We start from the raw sequence: 13,306 nt of genomic DNA on the forward strand, positions 1-13,306 counted from the left end.
CCATTTCTAGAATAATCTTATCTCTAACCTTGTTTTAAAATTGGACCATATATTGTATATGGTGAGCAAACATACAGTAGTAGGAAAGGAGATTGTAAGGGCTATAATGTTGTTTGGTAAAATGAGTCAGAAATGCTCAATAGTTTGTTACTTATTACTTATTAGTTTGTTTTCCCAAAGTAAAAGTATACACATAATTTGTAATATCAGTAGAAATAATCTAGTAGAAAGCTTTCTCACCTTGGAAATATTTGATGTATTCCCTCATTACTTTTGACTGATCTGGTTAATATTCAGTGATGAAACATAGTATATTATGGTCTTGCAGTAGTGAGACCATAGTTAACGTTGCATCAGATGTTCTGTTTTATGGAGTCTGTACCACAGTCTCTCAGCTTTTTACAGAACTGTTTTTTGTAAACATGCCATGAGGAATTTGAAACAAATTTCAGCCACTAATTAATATGTGCGTGGAATGATCTCCAAAGTGTCTTTTGAATGTTAGTTTTTGTAGAAAACCTGGTAAAAGCTGGATTTTTTCCACCTCCTAGGGCAAGATTCACAAAAGGACCTCAATGTCTAACTGACACTTTAGGTTTCTAATGCCACAATCAGGCCCCACTGGGATTCACAAAACCCCTGTTCAGCTCCCCACAAACCCTAGTTTCTTAGTACCTACATTTTTATTGTAAAGGTTCCCTAGGCACCTACATTTCTGCTTCTGAGCACACACACTGCAGCCCCATGCCAAATGTCTGGACATCTAAGCACCACAGCCATTCATGAACGGGAGAAGATAGGCGTTCCTCCTTCTAATTTGTCCATGGGGCTTGATCCAATAAAAATGCTCAGACCTCTCCTCTGCATAGGACCCCAATAAGTGAGCTTACAAAGAACAGCAAGGGCAGTAGGGGGACCGCTCTCATAATTTTAAATCCAGTGGTTATGGTAATCACCTTGGACATGGGAGACCCCCAGTTGAAATCCCCTCCCCCGCAAACACATACCTGATGGGTAGAAGGATTTGAAATGGGATGTGCCACCTCTAAGTTGAGTGTTGTAACCACTGGGCAATAGTATATTCTGATGTGGGGTTCCCTCAGTCTCTGCTGTTGAAGCTGTTCCACTTTAGATAAATAATGAAAGAGATATTGGTTGAGAAAGTAAGCAAATATGAGAATGACTTTTTAGCCTGGTGGTTACAGCACTTAGCTAGGAGATAGGAGATCCAGGCTCCCTGCTTCAATGACTTTTTTAAAAAATGTATTATCCACAGTGGAACAGTCTCAATAAAGAGCTCCACATCAGAATATCCCAAGTCCAGCGGTTAGGGCACTCATCTGTGGCAGATCCCTGTGAGTGGCAGAACTGCGGCCACTGGGAGCTGCTGGGGGCTATGCCTGCAGATGGTCAATGTCAGCAAAATGTCTTGCGGCCCGCAATCAGATTAACCTGATGGGCCGCATATGGCCAGTGGCCTGCAGGTTGCCCACTACTGATCTAGCCCATAGTGCACATTTGCTGTCCCCTGCAACTGCCTGATCAATAACATTTTGACATCAGAGATAAAATTAACCACTCATCATTCACTGCCTCCAGTTCATTTGCTTACTTGGGGCGAGTCACTATTGCTTTGATTGTCATGGCAATGGCAACTTTTGGTAACTGATTTACTTCAGACTGCCCTAACATTAGTACAAAGACGGGTCACAGGAGGAACTGCAGTGAGAGCAGACAGATTTTGCCTAAGATCCTGCTGTGCTCCTTTGGGTTTATAATGTGTTTTTTTTCAGTGTTTATTTTCAAACAGGAAGTGTTTCTTACTTTCCTCAAAAAATCTTACATGAAAATAAGATATAAAAGGAGGTTTAATTTCTCTACATATTGTTTATTTGCTTCTTAAAAATTGGGGTTATACTTTTCTGAGTATTTATCTTTAAAAAAAAAAAAAAAAAAAATAAAAAGCAGGAAAATATAGACCTGGGTCCTTATTCAGTTTTCTGTTACACAGCTTTTAAAAAAAAGTTACTTAGAAGTTGCAATAAAAACGAAGTTGCAGTAAAATGATTTGTTTGAACACAGTTTAATGTTATTACTTTCAGTGTATTGGTCAACATGGCACTGAATGGTAAAATATGGAGCTTCACAAATGGCAATAAAATATACAATGAAGACAACAAATGTGCAAGTTCTTTATTATTTAAATAGCACATATATAAAAAGATATTCTTTCTTTAAAAATGAAATAAATTCACAAACAAAAACTATAATTTAACTATAGTTAAGGTTGTGCTCATCAATAAATCTTAAAATGAAGAAATACAAAGTTAAGGGTTAAGCACTCTCAAATTAGGAAATGGCAGACTGAACACTGGCCATGCAATCTTATGCATTATGTTACACCCTTTAATTTGTATGTTTGAAAGGGGTTCAATTTGCTGAAGTATCAGTTAGATTTTAAAGCTGAAATCTAACAAATTGTATTAGCCAGTTGTTTATAAGTGTTGTAGCCTATATTGGAATGGAATGTAATAGGATAACCCCTTTTTATTGAGTCTAGGGAGTGTTAGCTTACTAACTTTTAATGCTAGGTTCTCTTCAGGTCAATATTATCACATGATACAGATAATTGGAAACAATGCAATTAATGTGTCACTAGTTTTCATGAAGTTTAAACACCAACTACACTCTTATATATTTAACAATTACTTTGATCTATACTAATACACAAGTGAATTGACCTGGGATTTCAGCATGAGCTGGCACCTGTCCACCAGTGTCACATTTTTATTTCAAAATAGTATTTTTAAAGTTAAATTAGTATAGTATACATTTTGGAAATCATTCTCCCAACTAATAATTTAAAATAGTCTTAGGATTTGTCCCTCACTTCCCCAAGTCTTTGTAAAAATAATTCACACGCAGTTTTAGATTTCTTTTGCCAGGGTGAATCTCAGGGACATTTTCACAGATAAATTATATTGTTAGACCCTGACAAAAAGGGACTGTAACTGATGTTCTAACTATGATTGAGTAAGTTACTATTATACTATTGTGAGCTCTTAATTCAGAAAGTGGTGGATTTCATTTATTACAAGAATAAAAAGTTATTCTGAAGGGTTGTTATATGGTCTAAATAGGTAAATATTAGTGTCATGGACAAGGATTGTGCCAGGTGGCTCCCTTTGACATTTAGGGCCTGATCCAACTCCCACTAAAATAAATCGACTCTCAATGACTTTAGTTCCCAGAATTGGATTCATTTAAATTCCTTTTACATTGTTCTGATATTTATGCCACTCTTGTAAAGGAATAAACCCCAGTCCTTCACTGAGCTAAGTGCAAGTAGTGGGGCCTACACAAAGCTCAGTGCAACATTGAGATCCAAGTGCGTCCCAAAATGTGATGCTTTATTCATTCATTATACAGGAAAATACTGACAATCTGTAACAATGAGACGATGTTGAAAATCCGACAAGATAAATTTAAATTAGGGCTGTCAAATAATCAAAAAAATAATCACAAGTAATCATGAGATTAAAAAATAGTAGTGATTAATCAGTTTTAATTGCACTGTTAAACAATGATAGAATGCCAATTTAAATTCAGCATGGAATCATGTCCTTTGGAATGTTGTTCGAAGCATGAAGGGACATAGGAATGTATAGCATATCTGGCAGGTAAAGACCTTGCAATGCCGGCTACAACAGTGCCATGTGAGTGCCTGTTCCCACTTTCAGGTGACATTGTAAATAAGAAGCGGGCAGCATTATCTCCTGTAAATGTAAACAAACTTGTTTGTCTTAGAGATTGGCTGAACAAGAAGTAGGTCTGAGTGGACTTGTAGGCTCTAAAGTTTTACATTCTTTTCTTTTTGAGAGTAATTATTTAAAAAAAAATTCTACATTTGAAGTTGTACTTTCATGATAAAGAGATTGCACTACAGTACTTGTATGAGGCGAATTGAAAAATACTATTTCTTTTGTTTATCTTTTTTATTATTGCGCAAATATTTGTAATAAAAATAATAATATGAAATGCGCACTGTACACTTTGTGTTCTGTGTTGTAATTGAAATCAATGTATTTGAAAATGTAGAAAAACATCCAGAAATATTTATAAAAAATTTTAATTATTTTATTATTGTTTAACAGTGCAATTAAAACTACAATTAATCATGACTTTTTAAAAATCTAGTATATTTGTTTTGGGTTAATCGCTTGAGTTAACTGCAATTAATTGACCACCCTAATTTAAATATATGCAAAACTATGTGTATACATGATAAGTTTTTTAGGCTATGAGTCATGGTGGCTATTGGTAGGTTAATATTTCTGAAAGAAAATAAGCACAGTTTGTGATTTTGAGTACTAAAACTATCTCCAAACTGGGGGGGAAATTCCCACGGAGTTTGGAGCAGGAAGTGCTGCAATTTGAGTTGCCTTTTGATAGTAATTTAATTTCTTTAGCTATCAGTCTCATCCTGTATAATTTTATGGCAGTAATGGTTTCACATAGAAAACTGTTTGCACTGACATGTCAAACTGACAATCATAAATAGTATGATTAAACTCCAGAGTTCAGATTTGAGTAATATATACAATGTGGCTTCAGATCTGAATTGACATATTTTAATAGTCTCTAATTCATAAATATGGATTCTTCTTTCCTAAAATGTTTGTCATTTCAGATAGATAATTTCTAATGACTTAAACCATCTAATCTTTCAGTCTCTCAAAAAGTGTTAATGTTTCGATTTAGTCATGTAAATCCACATTTAGTCACCTAAATAAGAGTCGCCTGATTTTCAGAGGAGTTGTACCTCTAGTAGCCCTCACTGAACATAGCACCCTCTGAAACCAGGCTACTTTTGTTTAGATTAGATTTAGGCACCTAAATTTGAAAACATTGGTCACAGTATAATCTGTACAGCACTGATTTGTTGATTATGTCAGTTTCTGTATTTGTGTACTGTAGCATGTAAAAATGTATTATGAACATTGTTTATCATTCTGATTACTTTCCCATACAGGTGCACATATTCAATTTCTGAATTTCTCTACTGAAGCTAATCATGACTTTCTTGAAATTCAGAATGGGCCTTACCACACCAGTTCTATGATAGGCCAGTTTAGCGGAACGGAACTCCCACCATCTTTGCTAAGTACAACTCACGAAACACTCATCCATTTTTATAGCGATCACTCAGAGAATCGACAAGGATTTAAGCTAGCATACCAGGGTAAGTAATAATTAAACCAATGAACCATTTAGAGAATGATAAGAGACATGCTAACTTACTTATTATGGAATGATCTCAAAATATTTTTCTTTTTCTTTTTAAAAAATAATTATGATAATATATAGCTCTTACACAGTGTTTTTCAAGCATAGACCTCAAATTACTTTACAAAGAAAGTTATGTAACAGTATCCCTGCTTTACAGATGGGGAAACTGAGGCAGGAGTGAAGTGACTTGGCCAAAGATACTGGTAGAGCTTAGACCCCAGGTCTCTTGAATCCCATTCTAGTGGCTTATCTACTGGTTTAGGTTGCTGCCTTTTATTGCAGTGCTGGCCAAATTTAGAAGTCCTCATTATTAGGTTTGTACTCATTTCAATAGGATTTTACCTGAGTAAAACTAGTCAAAACTGAATAAGAATTTCAGGATTTGGTCCTAATTATTTAGAAAGTGTGTGTATATATTATAAAATAGAAATATTTGTAACATGTTGAATTTTGCAATCTAAATTCCTGTGAAAAGAAAAAAACTCAAAATGCCAAGAAATGCAACTAAAACAAATACATTCAGGTTTGTATAAGCACATCCAAGCCCCTACAGAGATTTATGCATGTGCTTAACTTTAACTACTGTGAGTAGTCCTACTGACTTTGGTGCATCTCTTCAAAGTGCATACAATAAAGTATATGCATAAATCTTTGCTGGATCAAGGCCTAGACTTTGTATAATGTTTAAGTTAATGATATAGAACATATGAACTGTTTAATGTTTCATCTATCTTCCTTTTTGTTTATTTTCTTCTCATCTCTCAATTTTTCTGTTGATGAATATAAATAACACGACTAATTAGTGCACATTTCTATAACTTTAACATGATACTGTGAGCCGTAATCACTGTTGCAGGGCTACGGGCAGAACAATGAGAGAGAATGGCTGTCTGTAGGCTCGGGTTTGAACAGAAAGCACCCTCTGGTTAAGATGTTATTGTGGGAGTTCTGGTTTAATTGAAATCTGATACCAGTTTAAAAAAGGTCTCTTATTGTTATGGTCCAGTATGCAGGCGGTCTGGCCTAGTGCAGGAGTCAAGTCTAGTGAGAGGTGCATGTGTCCAGGTTGGTGGATGAAGCCAAGGGATAGGACCTGAGTCAACTGTCAATTACTAGAGCCAGGGGTCAAGCTCGAGTCAGGGTCAGAAATTGGAGGCTGGAGTCAGAGCCATGATGTCCATATGCCTTCCACTGATGGTCAGAAACTTAAGGAGAGGGAGGGGTCAAGCGCAGATCAGGAGCACAGTGGGAAGAGGAGCAAAGGCAGGGGTGAAGCAGGAGCCAGGAGTGGAGCAGGGATCAGAAACAGAGTTGGGTGCAGGAGGCAGGCACAAGCAGAGTCCAATGCAGCCACAACAGGAAATCACTATGTTGCTCAGACAAACTCCTTGTGCCTCCTTCTGACATAAATAGTGTCATTGAACCAATCGGTGGAGCTGTGTGATCCTCCAAACAGAGAGCCAATAGGTGGTGCCTTGGTTGAAGCAATAGTCCTATTAGTTTCTTGGCTGTTGGAGAAAAACCACCAGGTTTTTGCAGACCTTGGGTAGAGGCCAGGATGCAGCAGCTATCTGGGGACTCCCAGGTCTGGTTTCAAGACGCAAGACATCACACTCATGTTCTTTCAAGGCAGTTTTAGAAGCAGTAAACTAAAAACATTAAACAGTACAAGCCCATACAGAATAGCTCCTGAGTTTTCTCCAAAGCTCTCTGTCCTAGCTTCTGGCTAGCTTAACCCCGGGGTCTCTCTCCCTACAGATTGTAACACATTTTCCTTTAACTGTATAGAGTCCAAATAAGCTCAGTTGTACTTCAGACCTCAAACTTCAAGCCATTATCTGGCTCTGTGATACCTTCTGCTAGACACACCATTGTGACTAGAATGGCAAGGTTTCAGCATCCCCTCCAAAGGAGGGAAGAAACTAATTTGGTTTAGGATTTTTTCTCTGTTGTGTCTTTGGGGAGGTAGGGCAAGTGGGCTTGGTTTGGTTTGGGGTTTCTTGTAGTGTTGATGTTGGCTTTATCTCTTTCATGTCCCTGATGGAAAATGTGGTTTTCTTTTGTCTTTGTTGGCATTTAAACAAACCATCATCTGCCTATCCTGTTGCTCCTGTTTAGAGTTCTGGCAGAATACAAGGAAGACTGTTAGTGATATTCATAACAAACATTCTAATATCGTAATACTGCACAACATGTTGACAGTTGTACCTGGTAAAGTTGAATCTCAAAATTCGACAAACCATATAATTCAGACAACAAAATTGCTGGATCATTTTATCAACTGCATTGTGCTTTATTAGTAGGGTGGTGAGTGAGAGTTCATATTCATATATTTGAATGGGGAATGGCAGTTAATAAAGAGGACAGATCACTGATTCAGAGAGATGTAGGTGGCTTGGTAAACTGGGTGCAAGCAAACAGTATGTGTTTTAATAGTGCTAAATGTAAATGTATACTTCCAGGAACAAAGACTGTATGCTTTGCTTACAGTGTTGGAGACTCCATCCTGTACCTGAAAAATATTTGGGGTCATCATAGATAATCAGTTGAACATGAGCTCCCAGCAAGAAGCTGTAGCCAAAAAGAGTTATTGTGATCTTAGGATTCATAAATAGGAGAATCTCAAGTAGGAGTAGAAAAATTATTTTACTTCTCTATTTGACACTGGTGCTAACACTGCTGGAGTACTGTGTTCAGTTCTGGTGCCAACAATTCAAGGAGGATGTTGATGAATTGGAAAGGGTTCAGAGAAAAATGATTAAAGGATGAGAAAGCATGGCTTATAGTGATAGACTCAAGAAGCTCAATCGATTTAGCTTAACGAAGAGAAAGTTCATGGGTGACTTGATTACAGTCTATAAGTACATGCATGGGGAACAACTCTTTAAATATGGGCTCTTCAAACTCGCAGAGAAAGGTATAACATGATCCAATGGCTGGAAGTTGAAGATAACAAAATTCTGATAGGAAATGAGGAGTACATTTTTAATGGTGAAACAATTTACCAAGGGTTGTAGTGCATTCTCCATCACTGACAACTTTAAAATCATGATTGGATATTTTTCTAAAAGATATGCTCTAGGAATTATTTTGTGCAAGTTCTATGGCCTGTGCTATACAAGAGGTCAGACTAGTTCATCACAATGGTCCCTTCTGGTCTTAGAAGCTATGAATCTATCACTCAATGACGTAAAGTAGAATCATGACTGGGGCCTGGTCTACACTGGGGGGTGGTGGAATCGACCTAAGATACACAACTTCATTTACGAGAACAGTGTACCTGAAGTCACCGTATCTTAGTTCGACTTACCTCGTGTCCTCATGTGTGGGGTCGATTGCCGCGGCTACCCCGTTGACTTTGCTTCCGCCTCTCGCAGAGCTGGAGTTCAGCAGTCGATGGGAGAGCAATCAGGGATCGATTTATCACATCTACACTACACACGATAAGTCGATCCCTGATAGATAGATCGTTACCCACCGATCTGGCGGGTAGTGTAGACGTACCCTGACACAAGAAATTGTGAACGCCACTCCTGTTTTAACTCACCTTAACTACTGGAGAGAGTTGGAGAGAGTTAGTCCTAAAATTAATTAAGGCACATATTAGAAAACATTAAAAACCTGACAAGGTATAGGCCCTATAAGAAGGATTTTTTTTAAAGCAGGCAAGAAAGGAGCAAGATAGTTCCTAGTGATTTTATATTCTTTTTGAAGATGATTTCAGTGGTCTGTCAAAGGAAATCTTGCTTCTATGCACTAGAGACTTTTTGAAGTAACACTTTGCAAATGATTATATGAAGAATCTAGAAAAAAATTAGATGGTCCAATGAAGTGGTAATAATTTAGTAAAAATTGGCTAATAGGTGACTAAACTAGAGAATTGAGGCTTAGGGACAAAGTTTAGTTAAATTAGCTGGGATTTGGATATTTAAATGTCACAACTAAAAACTAAAATTTGGAATTATTTTTTTCTGAAAATGTACAGCTATTTTTAAACATCAACTTATATATTTCCACTGATATAAAAAAAAGAAGGAAACCAAAGCAACTTTCCTAACAAAGGGTATTTATTTAGATGCCATGCCATTCAATCATTCTTACTGTTATAAATAGCATGTAAAATGTGGAGTGACTAATTCCTGAATGCTATACTTGTGAAACATGGTATGTTGGCCTGTCAAAAATTCCCTGGTCAATTGCTAATTCAAGCAGGAAAACAAGACAATCTATTCAGTTAGGAACTGACAGAATAAAAATTGAATTGACTCCTAAAGTATTTGTAATTTATTTACAATAAAGTCAGAAAAGGACAACATAGTTACTCTTGAAAATGTTCTGTGAATACAATTTTTAATACAAAAAAAATTCTTTCTGATGTATGAAAGTTGTTTTTGCTGTGAAACATTGTTTCATGTGATTGCAAGTGATATAAAGAAAGGTTTGATTGGCTGAGTTTGTGAGGCCCTTACACTCAACTTGATGGTATTTCTTTGTTTAGATGTTTGGATGTAACAGGGAATCAGTTACAAAATTTCAGGGAATGTTCAAAGCATCAATAGGAAAACCCTACTGATGTGGGTGAAAATGGGGAAAACTGGAGGGGAGAAATGGGTAATGTTCTGAGCCACTGGCATCTGGGTAGCAAGCTTGCAGTTCAACCGTCTCTGTAATTTACTATAGATCAGAGAACCGGTTGATGACAGTCAATACCACATTCCAGCATAACAATGCTCCTTATTTTAGCCCTCCCCAGCCTCTCAGTAGAATTTAAAAATATTGACATACTGAAAGAGAAAGAAAGGAGAGTAGAAATGGTGGGTGGAATGAGAACGAGAAAGAGGGAATGCACATACATCTCCTGGCATGGGAGGGAGAATGGGATTCTTGGTATAGAGGAGCCTTGTGGGGGAGTGGTCACACAGAGTTTCCAGCTTTGAAGGGAAGGAGGGGTCACACAGAATTTTTTGTAGGGTAAGAATGGGTGACCCTGTTATGGGGTGGAAGTTGAGACAGGGGAGGGAAAGTGGGCATAAAGGGGCATGGAGGGTCACACGGAGGCCCTGGCATGGAAAGAGAATAGGGAACCCTAGCTTGAGGTATGAAGGGCGTACAGAGCTCCTGCCATGCAGGGGGAGAACCTAGGCAACTGTAACTATTGCTGTCAGTTCTGTTCATAATTAAAGAGAACTTCCTGAACCATAGACAGACACAGGAGCAAAACGTAAATGAAAAAACACAAGGTTGCATCATACGACACAGCTGAGATATTTTTATTCCATTTCACCAATTCACGAAATTATCTTTCCATGAACAGTAGGAAAATTGAGTTACTAGTGGTGTATGATACAGATAATATCAACAGAATTATAGATATTGTCTCTAGATAAATCTTGAGTTTAATATTTTTGTTAAAAGGAGAGATAATAATTATTAATAATAATAAATAAAATCCCTTAAATATTCAGACTATCATGGAAAAGGAGAAATTTCAACTATGTTGTGTTTACAGCTGGTAAAATACAGATAGTCACTACCTGGATGTGATAAAAAAATGAGGACCTGTAATCACAGCCACAGTTTTTGCTTAAGCTGCAGAATTTAATTGTGTATCACATTATCTCAAAACGGAATGATCAACTAATAAGTCCTGAGAATAAATAGTAACGTCAGCCTTTTCAGAACTCTGTTTGAAAATAACTTGGTGTACTTATGATTTATTTGCATGATCTATGTTCCTAAAACAGCAGTGCAACATAGAGCCATTAAGGAGAAATAACATTGTATGTATATTCATAGAATTGTATTATTTTAAAAATATAAAGCTGGGGGCATCAAATAACAAACAAACAAAATACTAGGACCTCCTCCACGTAGAAATATACCATCCAACAACACAACAATTCTCATTCAGGCAAATATGTGAGGCCAGATGGGGGGCCAAATAGAGATGGATGTAATCAGACAGTTTCTGTACCAAACAAACTATGTAGAACTTTTAATGCATAGCAAATATTGTATCTTTTCTTTTTTTAAGAAACAGCATACAGAAATAACACCAAGAGATTAGTAATAATCACTGTGTTCCCCTGTGCTCCCACACACCTTACCTCTCTTTGGGGGAAGTAATGCCCCCCTGAAACCCTCCCTAACTATACCAATGTACGTTACCTCTCGGGGATGAGTGGCCCTTTAAAAATGGATCATCCCCTTTTCTATGACTCCTTATCATGATCTTTGGAGTGAAGATGGGGATAGCACTTTCCCTAATCTCAACAGCCCATCATCTTGGAAGAGGGAGCAAATCTTCTTTCCCATACAGGATTGCATTGGAATGAGATGTCCTTTTAAAGTCAGAGAGTCCTTTTCAGTCAGCTGCCTTGAAGTGCCCTGTGGATCGGGGCTGAGGGAGTCAGACAGTTTAGTTTGTTTGCTTGAAATGCAGACCTTTTTAGGGATGTTCTTGTTACCCTTTGGTTCTTAGGTGCCTAGCATGGGCTCCAGGCTCTTTTCCATGTGGATGTGTAATGCTTATAAGCATCACATGGAATCTTTTTAAAGGAGATAAGGCAATACACTGCATTTATCGAGAGTACAATTTAAGCATTAAAATCAGCATATGCTTCCATTCTCTCTCTCTCTCTCTCTCTCTCTCTCACACACACACACACACACACACACACACACACACCAGCTGGATCTTATAGTTACCAATCCTTACTGTTGCTCAGTCAGTTCCAGTGGCCAGCTGAAACTGTACACGAAGGATGGGGAGCTGGACTCAGCTCCGATGTTGATGCAGAACGAACCCAAAATCCCATTGCAATACACCCTTCTTTTATAGTAATAAGTTCCCATACAAGTCTGTGGCACACCAGAGCTGTTAGTCAAGGTTGCACCCAATCAGGCTGTTACTGGGAGTATCCACAGCTTTTTCTTAGCTCGTTCCTCTGGCTCCACTCTTTATTTTGTCCTTGGGGCATATGCCTTTGCTTTAGGGTCATCAGTCTGCTATCCGGGTGAAAGTTGGCGCCTCTCGACTCCTCCACTCCCTTATTGACCATCCGGCCCAGCTGTCTTTGCTCAGATAATTACCATACATTCTTCACTCACATACCAAACAGTAAATAAGGCAATTACAGCCACAAACTTCTATCCATCTAACATTAAAATCATTAGTGCAATCAGCAAAGAATAAACTCAGAACAATTTCTTCTTACTAATTCAAAGCTAGCAAAATGGAGTATAAAGCAAAATAAGCAAAATGGAGTACAATTTACTTGAGACAGTTTCTTCCCATTAAGCTTATGCTTACAGATGCAGAACCTAGAGCAGCTCAGAGTTAACATGACTCGTGAATTGGGTGTCCTTGGTGTGATGCTGGCAAAGACCTCACAGAAATTTCCTGCCCCAGCAAGTGATCCGACTCCTACTGGGAGAATCCTTAATAGGTTCTTCCTGGTCCAAGAAACTCAGTCAGCCACCGGCTTGAGGTGACAATGTGCCAGACCTGTATCTCTGGGAGACGAGAATACCTCACAAGGGTCAGGGGTGGCTGAGGGGATCATTTGTGATGGCACCATTCTCATTTCCCTTACATTGTTCACAGTCCTTACTGGTTTGTTTATGGGGATAAGCTACTCTTTTAAGGACAGTGTCTCCTGTAGCCACATTGTTTCCCTTTAGGAAATGATTGTGCCCTGCTAATGTCCTCATCACAGTCTCTGAGGAACGGATGAGGTATTTTCTCCTTGTGATCGGTCCCCCCCCGCCACCCTGCTCGGTGCCACCTGGACCTGGGGTACCACTGAGCCCACCTGACCCACCTGCCTGGGTTCCCTTTACACTGTACTGCTGTGACCAGCCTGCCAAGCCCTCTCTCAGGCTCCAGTCTGCACCTTCACCAGCACACATACAGCTGCAGAAACATACAGATGCTGTGACCAGCTTTGCATGAGAAGGCTTCATCTAAGGAACTTCCCAGCCACTTAGGCACCCTGTCCTCCCCTCGAGTGTAAAC

The 13,306-nt window shown here is 38.3% G+C and overlaps 1 protein-coding gene across 1 annotated transcript in view; it reads left to right on the forward strand.

Annotated features, from left to right (window-relative positions):
• The window catches only part of CSMD1 (CUB and Sushi multiple domains 1), a 1,946,356-nt gene that overhangs the window by 1,697,707 nt on the left and 235,343 nt on the right, over positions 1–13,306 (forward strand). The window contains exon 41 of the mRNA XM_054023823.1: positions 5,033–5,242. Within this exon, the coding sequence (XP_053879798.1) occupies positions 5,033–5,242 (210 nt within the window). The remainder of the gene's footprint in view (positions 1–5,032; positions 5,243–13,306) is intronic.

The sequence above is a fragment of the Malaclemys terrapin genome, chromosome 3, assembly GCF_027887155.1.
Source record: "Malaclemys terrapin pileata isolate rMalTer1 chromosome 3, rMalTer1.hap1, whole genome shotgun sequence".
In the NCBI taxonomy this organism is placed as follows: Eukaryota; Metazoa; Chordata; order Testudines; family Emydidae; genus Malaclemys; species Malaclemys terrapin.